General features: G+C 36.1%; 3 protein-coding genes across 4 annotated transcripts; 2 read left to right on the top strand and 1 right to left on the bottom strand.

The window, feature by feature from the left end:
• Positions 1 to 2,290: 2,290 nt before the first annotated feature.
• Positions 2,291 to 3,148, top strand: LOC149493418 (uncharacterized). Its single transcript, XM_089725685.1, has one exon. It carries the CDS (start codon positions 2,550 to 2,552, stop codon positions 2,880 to 2,882), a length of 333 nt encoding a protein of 110 aa, XP_089581811.1. The 5' UTR covers positions 2,291 to 2,549; the 3' UTR covers positions 2,883 to 3,148.
• Positions 3,149 to 4,931: 1,783 nt separating this feature from the next.
• CIP8 (COP1-interacting protein 8) lies at positions 4,932 to 6,296 on the top strand. Its single transcript, XM_089726405.1, has one exon. It carries the CDS (start codon positions 5,047 to 5,049, stop codon positions 6,133 to 6,135), a length of 1,089 nt encoding a protein of 362 aa, XP_089582531.1. The 5' UTR covers positions 4,932 to 5,046; the 3' UTR covers positions 6,136 to 6,296.
• Positions 6,297 to 10,124: 3,828 nt separating this feature from the next.
• On the bottom strand, positions 10,125 to 16,691 carry LOC105635322 (Transcription elongation factor (TFIIS) family protein). Of its 2 annotated transcripts, XM_012218386.4 has the most exons (3): positions 16,391 to 16,691; positions 15,827 to 15,920; positions 10,125 to 13,602 (listed from the first exon to the last, which is right to left on the bottom strand). In XM_012218386.4, the coding sequence occupies exon 3, from the start codon at positions 13,489 to 13,491 to the stop codon at positions 10,462 to 10,464; it is 3,030 nt and encodes a 1,009-aa protein (XP_012073776.1). In that variant the 5' UTR covers positions 13,492 to 13,602; positions 15,827 to 15,920; positions 16,391 to 16,691; the 3' UTR covers positions 10,125 to 10,461. The 2 variants fall into 2 exon arrangements, with proteins under 2 accessions (XP_012073776.1, XP_012073777.1); XM_012218387.4 differs by lacking the exon at positions 15,827 to 15,920.
• Between the last annotated feature and the right edge of the window lie 629 nt (positions 16,692 to 17,320).

Genomic DNA, 17,320 nt, shown 5'->3' with positions numbered 1-17,320 from the left:
CTTCCTAGTCTAACTCTTTCGTGGTGTGGGGGGTCAGTACAGTTATTCTTTACTTGTTTAATGGTTTGAAGTTCAGAGTCTACGGCAGAAATTGCCATTGCCGTTTCCAATGCTCTTGGCCATAATACCGCGCAGCTGTTAACTTGGATAAAAGTTGGAAAAATCAAAGTGAAAAATAATACATATGATGCAGATAGTATTATATATTTTCATCCTAAGCATGATCTCGGTTTTAATATTTCAAAATCGTTAATTCAGTTTCGAAACTGTGAGTTTTGATCTCGATTCATAACTTGATTAAGATTAAATTATTTTTAGACGATTAAGACCTATAAATTTTGATTTAGTTTATATTTGAAATTAATATTAAATAAATTTTTTTCTAACATGAACAAAAAAACAATTCTGGTACCAGGAAATATTAAACCAATTTAATAACAAATCCAAAAATTCATTTTCAAAATTAAATTAAAAGTTCTTTGAAAACATATATATGTATAATCCTGAAGAAAAAAAAAAAAATAAAAGCGGACTTAGCACTTTACTTTTTCTGCATTCACTTTTTTTTTTAACAAATTTTTGATTTTTTAATCTCTATTTTTAACATTTATTTTAATAAAATTTGTAATCTATCTATTTCAAGAAGTCCTCTTTCTATCATATTTTATCTTAATAGAATAAGAGTTTTAAATTCGAATAAACTTTATATTGTTCTTATTGTTTCCTAAAATTAAAAAACACTCGAAAAATTTATCTTGTTATAAATTTGTTGATCAAAACAAATTTCGCATCTTCTTCCTCATCGCCATTTTCTATTTTCAAATGCCGAAAATCTATTTTTAAACGCATGTCTATAACCATTGTCTCAGTTAATTTCGTCTCATTTTCTCTTTTAGCGGTTTTGTTAATTTTGCATGTCTACATGCTTTATGTGAGAAAAGGTTTAATTTCTATTTTTGGTCATAATTTTTTTTTTTCAGCAAATTAAGTTTATTCAGTTGCTTTATATGATAATTCTTTTTTTTTTTTAATAATTTAATTTTTCCAATATTAAATAATGACTCTTGTACCTTTGGGCACATGAACCTCAAGCGCACACCTCAATGAAGTTTTGACACCGACTGTAACTTGATCAAAATGCTTTGAATCATCAACCTCAATTTAGACATCAAAATATCAGTAACCTTTACTGCAATTCGAGAAAGATTCAGCAAAATTGCTGTAAATATTTCAGCTCAGCTTTTCATGCTTAAGGAAGTTAGAGAGATCAAGTTATCTAGTCACATTGATTAGATTTTAGATTGGGCATGAAAACCTGAGCTGAAATGCTTGAAGATAATGGCGTTACCTTATTTGTTAACAGTAAAAGATAAAGCTGCACTGAGGTTTCCTGTCATTTTCATAACCTAATTGATCAACAATAACTTAATTACACGCGCATGACAAGAGATTAACTTTACGCAATGGCAAAAGCCATTGGGTTTTGCCTACTGAGCTAATGTGTGAGCACATCAAGACAGTAGCCAAACAATTCCCATTAATAAATCGGCCAAGACGTGGCCCATATCATGACCTCCATCAGCAAAATTTCATTTATTATATTTAATCAATGAGAGGGACCATAGTCTTGACGATAACAATAAAAAATATCTTTATATTGATTAATTATAATATTTAATAAAATATTATGGTATACTATCTGTTCTATTAAAATTTATATAATTTCAAATTATAGGAAGAAATGTGAAAATCATTGAACTACAATTCTAGAAAGAAATGTTATACTTAAAGTATTTAATTTTTAATTTATCAAAGTGATAAATAATTTTTATTATGCATTTAAAATAATAAAAAAATTGGAAAAATTGTATCAGTTTTAATACAACCTACAAATTTTATGATTGGCTGATAATCTAATATTGTCATTAGCCATTGTATATACCTGATAATTTTGAAATTGATTTATTTAAATCGATCTATGATATTTTTATTAAATTAATAAAAAAAAATTTATTGAAATGAAGTTATTTTTAAATATAGACTAAAAGATTTTTATCGGAAAAAAAATTACTTAACATACATTAAAATAAAAATATTTTTATTAATTTAATTTATAGGTAACGTGATGAATCCATTTAGAGAAATATAATCCAATGGCTCCTCTACCTGTACGCGTGCACTGTGGGATACTAATTACTGTATCCAAAGCAAACACCGACACGTGGTGTTATCTCCTTGGATCACATAAAAAGCTAAAACCGGCGGTTGTGTATGACACCGAAAACTAGATACCTTCTCACTTTCCCTTCCCAGACTGAGGATAAGCTCGATATAAGCCAGGAAAGGACCAGACCATCCTATTCCTGTAATTTTTAACTCCGTAATTAAGATCCCCGACATTCCCAACACGACGCATTAAATCCACTTCTAATCGCTGCTCTCTCCTCTCCAAGACTCTACGGTTAGTGAACCTTTACACTTTCTCATAAACTCCTCTAAAAACAAAAAGTAAAAAAGAGAGCTGGGTTAACGGGGAAACAGAGAGGAAGATGGCGGTATCTGATGCAGTGATAGGGAATATAACGACGATCTATGTGGCGGTCATCGCTGGTATTAAGGCCTATGGACTGGTGTGTGGGCGAAGTTTCAGCGGTGGATTTGTGTTGATTTTGTCCACTGCTGTAGTGGGTTTGATCTTGATTGGCTCACTGACTTGGGACGTGTCACGCAAAGCAACATATGCAATTTCTAGAGATCATATTCATGTCCATGAGATGTGCAAGGGTGGTATTTGCTGGCACGGCGTGGCTGTTAGGTCGCCGGCTTCGCAGGTCCGTTTCAGGCTCCCTCAACATCAGCAACATCACTACGGTCCTCTGTAAAAACTCAACTAGAAAAATTATATTATAAATAGATATTCTGAAAACAAAACTGAATGAAGAATAATAAAGGGTTTAATTTAGAATTGTAAGATAGGGAATCTCAGTTTTTGGTTTATGCTTTTTGTATCTGGGTTTCTACTCTCTACTGCCTTTTAAGTTTGACGAGACATGACCCATGAGGTGTTTGATTTTTTGTTTGAGAGGTATTGGAATATGATAATGTACATAAATAATCAAAAAGTGAATAATATTTGTGCATAAATTTATATGATTGCCCATTTGTTTAGTTAATCAAACAGTCTCTGCTATGTCGAGTTCATCTTTTAACTGTTGCAGTCTTCCAGATAGTCAGTCTCTTCAATCTGATGGTTAAATTTCATCAAATCGAGAGCCAAATTTCACAGTATACAATTTTGGACTGAACTTCCAAGCACAAAGACAAGGCTGAATTCACCTGATCGTTTTGTTGAAGAAGGGACCAAGTTCTGTTACTAATTAAACATTTAATCATTTGGCATTTTGCAATTTTTTAAACCTTTTTGTTTTTTCAAGCCACAATTTATTAAACCAAATTATAGCAGCAGAATTTTAAATATTGTGGTCGTTTCGCACCACCCATTACATAGGTTAAGCAAGTACAGTGCGCAAAAATTCAACTTCCTGGAACTGGAAGAGAAAGAGGAGGTTTATCTTTTTTCCCCTGTTTTTTCTGTTATAACTTGTACGTATTCGGTTGCAGAAAGTGCTGAAAAAAAGTAAACAGCTAAGAGATGGGCAAGCTTTCCCATGACAGTTAGAAGGTGTTCTGTTCTTGTCAATTTTATTGTAACTTTTGAGTTTTGAGGGAGGCAAGGCGCGCATTTCTTTTCTCTTCACCATGTCCAGCTTGTTCCATATCGTTTTCGTAGTAACTGCTAAGTTAAGCAGGGTCAAATTAGTAATCCACTTAACAAAAGAAGAAGTCCATCAAAATCATAATTAAAAGTTGATAGTTGTTTATTATTCAATAACGCATCTTTTGGGCTCTATAAAATGCTTTTAGAAGATATTTTTGTTTGAATTTGGATGAAATATTTTTGGCTGATGGGATCAATCGCATGATAGATAAATAAAACCGCTTTACAGTTGCTTCCTCCAGGTTTCTTAGACTCTGGTTATACAGGCCTTGATAGTTCATTTTGTTAACTGAGCTGGATTTAGATTAGGTCAAAGCCATGTCTTATGAGCTAAAGGGAGTCCAATTTGAAATTCATTTTGGGTTTCTTGGGCCAGAAACCATTTTTAGCAAACATTTTCCCCTTCCTAATTATTAAGATTATTTATTATTTATATAGAACCAGCATTGATTGTATTGAGTAGTTGAAAAACTCTCCAATATTTGCGCTCGGCATAATTAGAGTTCAATGGGACCAATATTTATTAGATGTAGTACTTGTCTAATTCAGAAACTCTGTAACAATCGTAACAATTGAGCCGGACGTGGTTGGAGTCTAGTGTGATTTCATATACGGATCCTAAATTTTAGGATTAAGATTTTTGACTATTAAAATTAAAATATAATTTAAAATCTATTTTATAAAAAATTTTCGTATGAGATTTATTTATAAAAAAATAAATTCTTTTTTTTTTTGAAAATAATCCTTTTTTTTGTGTATATTACTCTTTTAGTTTTTTTTAGCACATATGAATAATTAGGGACATTAAAAAATCTAGTATATATTTAAAATTTAAAATTTATTCTCGAGAAGTTTAACAACGTAAAAATTTCCAGTCTAGCAGCGGTGGTCCAGATGGTAGGTGCTACGACTTGGTCAGTAGTCTTCAAAATAGCTTATTACGATAGGTTATAAGTCGTTCTAAGGTGGGTAGCCAGGATTGAAACAAATCTACTGTCTCAACTGTGGTTTGACGCAGACAACCATTGCAGTTTACAATCACCCAAACACCGTTAGATCGCCCTACAACCAACGTATCTCAATTTGGTAATTTCATCAACGGCTGTACATCAAAGGCATATAAGCGCATCAGGGATACGGGAAAAACTTTTTATTACATAACGACACTGAGGGCACCCATAGACTCTCTTCCCCTCTTTCTTCGCACCTTCCTCATCACCCTCATCTTAACACGGGCGGTCCCTCGGCCGTATCAACACCGAAGCGCCATGGCCGAAAGCCCGTCTCCTGCCTCCGTCTCGGAAACTGATACGTCTCAGTACTGGTGCTACCACTGTAACAAACGCGTCTCCGTTGAAACCCTAGCCAATCAACCTGATGTTATTTGCCTCGAATGCAAGAACGGTTTCGTGGAATCAATTGGTGCTACATCAACTCCGTCCCCTCCTACTCCTTCCCTAATCTCAGACCAGGCTGATGATTCCTCTTTCGGATCCCAGTTTCTTCAAATGCTTCGCATAATCGCGCAGGCGGCGCGTGATGAGGACGCGCCTCCTCCTCTCCCGCAAGACCCCCATTCTGAGGACGATTTTCTCAGGATCGAGCTCAATGGATGGGATAATGATGATGAAGAAGAAGAAGATGACGACGAAGACAACGACCCTAACGAAAACGAAAATGACAATGGGAACGAAAACGAAGGGAACAGAAACGAGGGAGAGCATGACGGTGAAGAAGGAGAGGATCAATCCGACAACGAGAATGAGGCGAACAGAGATGGAGACGATGAAGAAGATCTGAGGAGAAGGCGGCGTGATATTCTCCGTCTCAGGATCCGGGACTTTGCTACTCGAGCAAGGAGCGGGCGCAACCGGATCCTTGATTGGGCTGAGATCCTGATGGGGCTGGAAGACAATTCGATTGAATTTCGCCTTGAAGTTCCGGAGACCGATAGATACATAGGCAATCCAGAGGATTACGTTGATGCCGCTGGATACGAGGCGCTGCTGCAAAACTTGGCTGAGAGTGACGGTGGAAGGAGAGGGGCTCCGCCTGCAGCAAAATCTGCTGTATCAGCATTGCCATCAATTAAGATAGCCTCAGAGGAGGACACTATTGTATGTGCTATATGCAAAGATATGGTTAATGTCGGTGAAACAGAGACCAAATTGCCTTGTGGGCATGGGTACCATGGCGATTGCATTGTGCCGTGGTTGGGTTCAAGAAATTCTTGTCCTGTTTGTAGGTTTGAGTTGCCAACGGATGACTCAGAGTACGAGGAGGAGAGGAAAAAGAAAGGGGCAGGCACTGTTGGTGGAGCTTCAGGTTCTGGCGGTGACAGTCTGGGTTTCATTTGATCGGAATCAGTATGTTTGCAAATCAATTTGAAAATTTTACTCTTGTGTAGTTTAAATGGTTCATGAACCGTTTGTTGTTCATTTACTTCCATGGTTTAGATAAAGTTGGATTTGCTTCCATGTGCGTCTGAATGTAAATAATATTTACTCAGTTCGGTTTTCTTGCCTGTTCATGTATAATCCAATTCGCTATCATACATGTTATATTAGGAAGCGTGAGCTGAAAGCATTTACGTTACAGTGAATAGATAAGTGAAATGCTTCTCCATTTTATGGGTCTGAGATTTTTTTTAACTGGTAGTGTAGGATACTCGAATTTTCTTGTTCTACTATTGGACTAGGGAAACAGCGAGACATTCTATAAACTTGAGATGGAAAGGGTTAGAGACACCATAAGAGCTTTTTTTTTTTTTCATTGTCATTATTAAAAAGCTAAGTTTATTGGCTGGTGGATGGAATTGGAACAAACTAGGAAGCTCTAATCATTGGTTAAGTAATTGCATATTCTTGAAATCATTATGGACTAGAGAGTGAACAGTTATTGATAATTGATATGTTCTAGTTTTCCCTTTTCTTTCATCTTGCATGCATGTCTATTCTGTTCGACTTTGTTTCTTAATACACAAATGAAGAGAGGTTAGTATTTTTATTCTGTGTTAATAATATAATTCAACTTTGTAGTTGTTGCTGGATTGTATGCATTTGATTATCTCAGTCTCAGACTGAAGCAAGTCTAATTTGGATATCAAACATTATTAACTTGGTAGCTTAAGAATGGAATCAGTGAATGTTAGTTATTTTTTGTCCTGTGATCTTCTGCACTTAGACCTGAAGCAAAAGGTTAATCAGTGATGCAGGTGATAACTTAAGTGGATTCCTTAATTTTGATGGTGGTTTTGTAGGATTGGTGATCTCATTTCTATGATTCATATGATAAAGATTTTTTGGAATTCTACAAGATGATTTGATATAAGTTAGCATATTTGAGATTAGAATATTTTACATAAATCTTAGAAGATCATTTGATTTGGAAAATTAGTTCTGAAAATATATAAAAGATTAAATTTAAATTAATTGACTAAATATTTAAAAGAATTTAAATAAAAAGAAAATTCTGTAACTAATGACTTTACTTAGTCGATTCAGTTTCCTATATATCACATTTGACTTTCTGGGTGCTTCAGTTTGTAATATTGTAGTTGCTTGTATTTATTGTTCTTGATTGGCAGTAGAATTGAACTGAAATTGGGAAATCTCTTTCCTGCATTAGTTCACATATGTGCTCTGCCAACTGCCAAGCTACCTTTTTCCTTAATTATTGTTGTTATCAGTGTTCTACCTTTGGCATACTTTTGATTGTAATAATCACGTGGGTGCATGACATGACCCTCGTAGTGTATTTTGGCCCTAGTCTTGTTTCAAGGCTTGCTTGTTACAATTGTATTTGAATTCAAACAATTGTTAAATGTAAATATAAAATATGACCACTGGGTATGATTTGTTAATAGATTGTGTATGTGCATGTGTAGCATTGCCTGCCTATGTTAAAAGTTTAAACTATATTTGTGCTTCTGGGCTCCCATTTTGTCTCATTTTTCCTCTTTTGGGTTAGCTGAGTTAAAAGGTTTCCATTGTAATTTTTTGGATTAGATAAAGTAAGCAATGCTGCTAAAGGGGCAACCTAGGTTTCACTTTTGAGCTTTGCAGCTGTGCTATTTCCTCCACTCATTCAAAGCTGCAAGCTCCATTTAGCAGCAGAGTGTTCTCTTTACTTATCGTTTCCATTTGCTTTGAATTGAGAGTTATTCTTCCTGAAAGTGCTTTTGGGACAGTTTGATGGAAAACAAAAGATATAGAATTTGTTATGCAAATAGATCTCTTTGGTCTTAAAAATAGCTTAACTCTTAGTACTTAGCCGTTCAACTAAACTCTGATATTTATGGCTTCCTCCTGCATTGCATTTGGGAACCAAAACTGCATTATGGCATATATTTGACACCAGCAAAAATAAATCTCGCCTGTTTTGGCCGATTTTATTGTGCGAGTGAAATGGGTTTAAGAGCTCTTGTCTGTTGCTTGATCTCTAATGGTTGCATTTGAAGCTTTTAAATCAATATGCAGCCTATGCTTTTCCAAAGAGGTGTTTCATTCCCCAACTATGATTATATCATCCACCTTTTTTAATTTTACGTGTGTACACTCCTTTCTCCATCTTGGTGGTGGCTCGCCTCCCAGGCATCACTTTTCTCAATCTTTACTTCATTTCATCATCATTGGCCGGACTGTGCTCGCACTATCTTGTTCTGTAGTTGGTAGTTGCAGTAGTTTGCATGTAGGGTAGGAGTCACAGGGGCATGTTGCAGTAATTTTTCCTGGGAATGTAGACTCACGTATCAAACAAAATTTAGGAGTTTTCCTAAGTAACTTTGCTGTGAGATTCTGGCTGGTAGATATCTTTTTCTTCTTTTTGGCCATTTCATAGATCTTATTTATTGTTTATGGTTGGTCAATTTTGTAACACCCACTGTCCAGTCCCGAGAGACCCGACAACGGATGCCACATTTGGTGCCGGAGAGACCGTCTTAACTTAAACATATAAATCATAAAATTAGATTATGAATTAGAAGTAATTGAGTATTATTTATTGTTTATGGTGGGTCGATTCTGTAACACCCGCCGTCCAGTCTCGAGAGGCCCGACAACGGATGCCACATTCGGTGCCGGAGAGACCGTTTTAACTTAAACATATAAATCATAAAATTAGATTATGAATTAGAAGTAATTGAGTATTCACAAGTTTAGCGAATAATAATTTTTTTTTATAATCATTTCATTTCGTTTTCATTTTTTTTTATATAGATTGGGAAAAATTCTACAGAAATACTGTAAGAATTTCCCTTTAAAAACTGGCCCGCCAAACATGTGAATACAAAACATTCTCAATTAATTCGAAATCCTCGATAGCATTTAATATTCATCAATTAATTGCGTTTATTATTTATATATCAAGTCTTAATAAACTAATCATACCAACTATCTTAAAATATTCTATATTAAATCATTTAATAAATTTTATGCTTATCTTCAAATATATATACACCAACATAATTGATAATTACATGCTTAAGTTATAATTCAAATAACATAATCTTCGACCATGTCCAGAGTCAGTTTGGGTGTTTCAGCCATAAATTGAGCTATATATATCCAAATTGGACATAAGAGGATGGGTTGGAAAGCTAAGAAGTAGACCTACAACTTTCATGAAGGACTCAGACACAAATGGAGAATAGAAAGAATCGAAAAATTGTCCTTAATCTCACCCAATAACACATTTTTTCTAAATTCAGCTTATTTTTACCATAAAAAGAACACGAAAGACAAAGATACAAGATAGAGATTTCTACCATATACTAAATACTCATCAAACATCAGCCAAGAGCACGTTGAGATATCTTATTTTGACTGATAATCAATCAGTAAAAGAAAAAACAGAAAATCTTGGCCCAAAAAGCTTGTGTATTTTATCTCCTATGCCGCCATATCATCCATGGTTGACAACTTGACATATGGGCTTTTTTAAAACGTGATCCACCCCATTTATTGAAATTAACATTTTAAGGCGTGAAAGAAACTACTAATGAGAAATTCCCAAACCAGGGTCCCATTTTAGTTTCTAGAAGGGCAGAAGTTTGAATTACAGTAACACAGACCAGCAAAGATTCTCTCACACACTTGCCTTCTTCATGCAATAAAAAAAAAAGGTTTAATCATGCAAGGGCCTTTGAGATTTCTTAAAATGCAATTTGATCTGTCCTTGATATTTGAAAGTCAGCAAATTGAGCCCTACATGTCTTAATTTAAAATTTAGATTTAAAGTCATTAGCATACTTGATTTACTAATATGTATATTTTCAGAGGACTTAAGCGGTTTTCTGACCAAAATTAACTTAGGACCATATGCATAAAACTACTGAAGCGGCAACTGGTTCCTTTAAATTTCTGTGCTATATAAGAAAAAGAAATTACAGCTACATGTACCAAACTTTCTATGTCTGCCATGACCTATGGAACAAAAAGGAAAATAAGAAACTAGACCAAAACTAAAAACAAATAAAACCTAATTTTCTTTTTTCTTCAGCAATTAATCTCATGAATCATATTACATTCATAATTTCCATCTTTATTCAGTTCTAAATTTCCCCCCTCGCTGAAGCCAATGGGCTCGCATACTCTTTAAAATTTTCTTTGAAATCGGAACAGTTATCAGCTTCACTTGATTTATGAACTTTATACCAAATGAGCAACTCCGGCAATTAGGATGTTTCATCTCCACGGATGTTGTGGATTTTTGTAAGGTAACGAGTAAGGTTCCCAACCACTATCTGGTTCCCTTCTTTTCCCGCCTACTCCAGAGCTCGAAGAGGATTGCATGTTTGCCCTTAAATGCTCCTCCATTGACCTGCTTTGGCTAGGCATGAAAAGCTGCCTTAAACCCCCACCACCTCCTTCAAATGCAAAACCAGAATTTAAATCTAAGCTAGGCCGTGAGGGCCCTGCTCCATTTAAATTCACCGGTGCACCACTCATACTCATTATGAATGAGGGCTGGGAGTAAGCAGGAACAGCTGATGCAGAACTTAGAAGTTGAGGCACAACATGTGCTCTTGTATCCATGTAAGGGATTGAAGCACCAGGTCCATATACAGCCGAGGAGATGGACATAGTTGGCACTGTTGTCAATCCATTGTACCCAAAAACAGGAGAATGTGCGTATGATACAGTTGGAACTCCGAGAACACCTCCTATTCTTGCCAAATTAGCATCCATTGCAGGATCCAGAGGCTTGCCATTTGGCATGGATGGATTTTGAGGAACAAAATCCTTTCTGCCGACTTCTATTCTACTGCCCACTTCGACTCTTGTACCCATGATAGATATAATAGGATCACCTGATTTAGAACCTCCAGAAGCACTTGCATTTTGGCTGCTCAGATACAGCCCTTGATCTGAAGAATCATTGTGAAAAAAAGGCCTATCATTCAAATCAAAATTTCTAAGTGAAGGCTGCATAGATGATGATGAAGATGCAGGAGATGGGCTGCGATGACCATTCCGGGGGTAAAAAAGCTGCTGTCCCCCCATCCTCAAACTTGATGGTGGAGCATCACCATCATCACTGATACGGTTTAAATCCAGATTGGGTCTCTCTGATCTTCTTGGACCCACTTCTAGCGAAGACTCCGCAGAATGTAGCCCAGAAGAGACCAGAATTGGCCTCCCTGAAATAAAGTCCACCTTCTCATCTCCATCCTCAGCTATATTGAGATCAATGTCAAGGCTGTCCTGCCTTTGTTTTGAAATGCTGCTCGTTCCCCCAGTATCAAGAATCTTGTCACTGTCAGATATCTTGCGTGGGGATGCTGGTCGAAAAGCACTAGTAGCGGCAGACCCTTTCCATCCTAGAATGCCCTCAAACTGCAAAGGTGCTGACGGAGATCCAGATGCTGCTGCAGGCCTTGAAGCTGAAACAACTGAAATTGGAGCAGAGATTGGATTAATTGGACGATCCATATCATCAGAACAGACTTCTTGATTCAGATCAAAGTCACATAAGCTTTTCTCTGCAATAACTTCTGGTCCTGGAGCCACTTCAGTCACCTGTGAAGACTCCAACTCATGTGTACCATTTTCTGCTTCAGTATCCATGTTGTTGGAACTAATTAAGTGCCCCTCTTCTACAGGGTATGCCTCAGCAGACAGGCTCCGTCCAGCTGGAATGTCTTCTTGAGGGACCTCTGTTCTTGATTCCTGCTTTCCATTTATAGAATCTGGACTATCCGGCTCCCTGACATCACTGTCCATAATTTTCTCCGAAGAAGAGCTGCAAGATGGTTCTCTATAATCTACCACCTCTCTCTCCACTTCTTGTGCAACTTGACGAGCAACTTCTAGAGCATCAACTATGCCAAATTCAAGGTCAATATCAGATCTCCTCCTATCAATTGGATCAGGGCTCCGGGCATTTATTGCCGGTTTAGAGAAATCGGAATCATCTCTTAAGTCGTCAGCTCCGTCACTGCTATGCTCTCGATCATCATCAGCAGCTCCAATATGGGCCATCCGTGAAAAAGGAGTCCCTGTATCTTCAGTTTTCTCCAATTTCTGGTCACTGTGAGATGAGTCCTGCTGAGTGTCATGAGAATGATCATCTTTTGATGTCGACTTGAACGCCTGTGTGTTAGAATGATTTATAAACCCCACATCATTGGTCCCAGCTCTTGGTGGAGATGTGGATGTTCGTTTGCTACCAAATGCACTAATCTTAAGGTCAAAATCTCCCTCTTTGGCATCAGCACTGTTTTGCTGTGCAGGTTCTGTCATCTCTTTAGCACTGGCGGCATCAACACTAGAAGAACTAGCTCCAGGTTCAACCTTACTAGAGGGGGAAGCTACCATACTCAAGTTCTCAGAGAAACTGCTCAGCTTCTTTGAAGCATCCAACTCTGGTTCAGCACTTTGTCCCTTGGGAATAGTAAAACTATGAGTCTCAGTCAAAGCAGTTCCTTCACCAATACTCATTGAGGATTTTTCACGCAGTGAAGGACTCTCTTGAACAGAATTTGACAAGACAGACGTGGTGAGCGGATCCAGTGATCTATCCTCCATGCTATGATCAGTTTGAATCTGTACAACTTCAGTCTTTTCGGTTTGAAGGCAATTTGAGTTTGATTGCAAATTTTCATCCTTGGCAGGTTCAGCTGCAATATTTTCTACATCATCATTTCTTTTTGAAAGGGAAACCTCAACAGCAGTACAATCTGCTCTATTATTCTCACTGGTGAGCACATTGGCATCACCCAATGTCCCCATACTCTGAACATCATGATTAATTGTCTCACTAATCCTACCCTGCTTCCAGCTATCAAACAATGCTCTTGCTCTATCCTGAACACGAGTACTACTGTGGTCAAGAAGATCATGGACAGTGATCCAGATTCCAGAAGAAATGGACCTCTCCTTGTCTATTTGCAGCTTTTCCAGTGCTCTTAATAGTGCAGTAATCGACTCTTCTATGAAGCCATCAGCCGTGTCGTTACCAAACTTCTGAACATCCTTTAACCATCTACCAATAAAGCATAGTCCATCTAATTGAATAAAAAGTTCAAGACAATCTTTATTCTCTGTAGCAGCAATCGTGCTAGCAACAGCAGCCCATTGCCTGGTGGCATCACCAACATTCTTCACAATACAATCTTTCTCCTTCTGCATTACAGCAACCAGTTCATGCACTCGGGAAGGGGCTGTAAGCCCATCTTTCATCTCAGTCAAGGTAAAGAAATCTTCAAGTGTCATAGTGCTTCACATTCCACACCTCCAATTACTAAATAAGTCCTTGCAGCATACAGATAATATTACTTCCATTGAGAACAGCTAACTCTGAGTACAGTTTGCTTACAGAATAACCTGCAGTAGAGACATGCATTTCTCAGTAAATAGCTCCATACCTTACAATGTAGCTCACCAATACCAATAATACAGCCAATGTAAGAAACCAGCTATGGACTATATAAAGAAGAATTTAAAAGACAAATTGACCACTCATCACTGAATTATCAAAAAAAAGAGATTGCAAACTGTCACATCTTGCTTTAACTGCATGGTCACCAAGCATAAATTGGCAAGAACAACAGACATATGAGTTAAAGATGTTAAGTAAATAAAGGACAAATGTTATAGTTAAGTTAATCAGGCAAAGTGCATCAAGTCATTCACCAAACTTGATTTCATTTGATGGTATTTCTCTAAATCAAGATGCAGACAAAACAATTGCAATGAAGCTGAAAACCACCGTACAACCCTGTTAAAATGAGCCCAAACAATGAATATCAAAGATTTAGCATAGTTGTTATATTATGAGAATATCACAAAATATTGACCCATACACCAAGTGATTACCAAATGCATTGGCATTATGCAGACCATTTCCAACATTGTTCATTCTGAGGATATATAGCACATGTTGAACAACCTTCAAAACTAAGCAACAGCTTTTTCCTAGGTAAGGTAAACCTCAATGGTAAAAGGAGAATGAAGGCACAGCTTTTACAGCAATGATATTCAATAGCACTTCCAGCAATGAAGGCACAGCTATCATATATTAATAGCCAGCCAAAGAACAAATGATTACTACAAACCTTTCAGCAAATTAAGCACTAAGCTTTATGAATTTTTATTAAACAATCTAGACCCTACTCATTATTCTGACTTAAATAACCATATGAACTAATGAAAGCAATGCTCTTGAATAACAAATAAAATCGCAGGATCCGTCGCTATAAAATGATCATGATGTAAATACCTATAACCATCTGTATAACCAATATACTGTTTACGCATTGCTGCAAAGCTTCTGGTAACAGCATCTTAAAAAGCAATTAGTTAATGTAGTGAACCCCTCAAGCGGATCATTTACATGTAAGCCATTAAACTTTTTCATTTACATCCAAGATACCAATTTGGTTTTTCTATTTAGGGCATCCCATCTGTTTTCAGCCAATTTACTGGTCCCAGACTTAAAACCGCTCAGCACCCACATTCCCGTTCAAAAGATAAGTAAATTTTTAACTAAAGGATTTGTTTAAAGATCTCGGCAAATTAATTTTAAGAGATCTAAATTCATGAAACTTCAAAGATCTAATTAAATTAATCTGTGTTGGTAAAAGTTTAATCAATATCAATCCGGCACAAACAAAATAATTGTCCTAGTAATGAATGTTCACTTGATCTGATGTTTGTATTGCCTTTGAGTCTCAAAAATTGGAAATTATTTAATTTGTCCAAATTGTGAGCCTAAATTAATTGTTACTGTAACGGAAATTGCATCAGTTAGCAATATGTTCATGCAACAGTTAAGTAACTTTTTGCCTCGTTTAAGGCTTTCGTCAGTGTTAAGTAATACAGGGCTAGCTCAAGAAATCCAGGAACCACGAGCGGAAAAATAATAATATTGAGAACAAGGTCAACACACCTTCTTCGGTAAACAATACAAAATGTCTAGTTGAAATATATGATTAAGTTTGTAACCTTATACAGCAATTTTTATTTCTCAGTGGGGGCACATACGAGCCATTTCTGTGGAAATTATGATCTGCGGTCTATAGCATTACATATAATAGAATTTTTGAGCCTAGCTAGCACAAAGTGCGATAATAATCAAGAGAAGGCTTGATACTTCATACTTATGATACAAGAATCTAAAATACATGGTAAGTATCCAAAAGCCTAATACATTCTATATAAACTATTTAAGACTACTTAATGACATATGCTGCATCAATGAATTATGAATGGATTGGGGTCCATCACCTAAATTAATATGTAACTTTTTATATGAAATTTATAAGGCACACATTACAGCCTTCATCATTATGCAAATATGAGGAAAAAACACCAGCTTCTCATTATGTTCAAGAACATAAAGGCCGCATATAGTCAACAGATTTTAAAAACGCTCCACTGACTCATATACATAAGCTTCACTTTTAAATATTGAAAGCACTCTGACAACTTACTCAATATGGGCAACCATCATTCAAAATCTTTATAGGCAACATATTCAACAAATAAAGCATAAAACACAGTGAAGGAATAGTAAAGCCTAAAGCTAATAAAGTAGTGTTAGAATTACCAGACACATGAATCGCAGTTTGTACAGCAGCAAATATCCAAAGATAAGAACTTATTGATAGTTTCAGCAATTAAATACCGTTTCAATCTTGAAACTGCAGGGAATACTTGCGATTAGGGAAAATAACAATAAAATCAAACCCCACAGAAAAAACTAAATTGAACAAAGAAATCAAAAGTGAATTGGAAACAAACAGAATCATATAGAATTGCAAAGGCAATCAATTTTAAACAGAAAAAATAAAGTTATGGCACCGTTAATTTCCTCTAAGCACTTGGTTAAACCACACTACATAAAGCAACTGAAATTACCATGAGGAGAGAAGATCGAACCCTAGAATCAAAAAGCCATCAGGAGAAAACCAGAGAAACCCTAGCTTTACGGCCGTATAATGTAAGTGTGATGTAAATTAAAGGAGATTTGAAAAATGAATTTAGATTATCCCAATTAATGCAGGGAGATACGCGATTAAAATATCTGAATACCTCAAAAATAGAAATAAATTGATTGAGAAATAAATCAAAATGGAAAAAACAGTAATTGCAGAGGTGGAATAAACTTTACCTTCTTAAATTGAATACACTGAAATCAAATGAAACCCTAGCAAATGATACAGCTAGAACAGAGGGAACTTCACTTTTCTGCGTGTTTCTCTCTCTACATATATACATCTAGAACTTTCTCTCACTCTAAAAATTCTGTGTTTCAGTGAGCGAATTTTAAGCTTTCTCTCCCTAAAACCTTCGTTTTCTTCTTTTCTCTCACTTCACAAAACCCTCGCTTCGTTCTCTGTGAAGCCTTTTTTCGGAACCAGAGAGAGAAAGCAACGTTTCTTCTTCGTGCAAAATTTTTTAATTATTTTCCCAATTTGAAATTTTATATATTTCAATTTTCTGGTCGGTTTTCGTTCGGAATTGGGTAAATGCACATGCCACGCGTGTGAGAGCCGTTGGCTTGGAGCCGGCTCAATAGAGACCTGCTTGTCCGGTCAATCGGTAACAATGGATATTTCTATTTTACTTTCATCAATTATTATAAAAAGAAAAAGACATAAGTTGAAAAAAATAAAAAAATAAAAAAACTGTCAATTTCGGGTATGCTTTGAATGTGGGTCTTTTTTTGTATTGAGTTTCGCTGAAAGCAGAAGATGGACAAGGTCCGAGCTGAAAAGGAAAGGAGCACATCGTTGTCCATGGCTCCACGCCAATACCTAAGTCACGTGAGGTGTGCACGTGTCATTTTTGTGCAATGAAGCTTGTGAATTTGAGAACCCTTTTCAATTACAATTTCTTGTTTTGTACAGCGATCAAATTTGTTAAAACTTAAAGAACGAAATGGTTCGAAAAATGTTTATTTTTCATGATCATCTAATTTTAAAATCAAATGATTACAAGGTCATGTGATATTGAAATTCTTCCTTCTTTACCCATGGTGTTGAACAACAATATGTATAAATGTTAAAAAGACACATGCATATGCATGTGATGAAAAGCT

Source organism: Jatropha curcas, chromosome 9 (assembly GCF_041381405.1).
Source record: "Jatropha curcas cultivar XTBG-Jc1 chromosome 9, XTBG_Jcur_1.0, whole genome shotgun sequence".
In the NCBI taxonomy this organism is placed as follows: domain Eukaryota; kingdom Viridiplantae; phylum Streptophyta; class Magnoliopsida; order Malpighiales; family Euphorbiaceae; genus Jatropha; species Jatropha curcas.
Note: the sequence above shows the minus strand (reverse complement) of the source record. Positions and strands in the feature narration are given on the sequence as shown.

Bases quoted from the DNA above. Each gene is read 5' to 3' on its own strand.
- LOC105635322 (XM_012218386.4), bottom strand. From the start codon at position 13,491: ATGACACTTGAAGATTTCTTTACCTTGACTGAGATGAAAGATGGGCTT.
- LOC149493418 (XM_089725685.1), top strand. From the start codon at position 2,550: ATGGCGGTATCTGATGCAGTGATAGGGAATATAACGACGATCTATGTG.
- CIP8 (XM_089726405.1), top strand. From the start codon at position 5,047: ATGGCCGAAAGCCCGTCTCCTGCCTCCGTCTCGGAAACTGATACGTCT.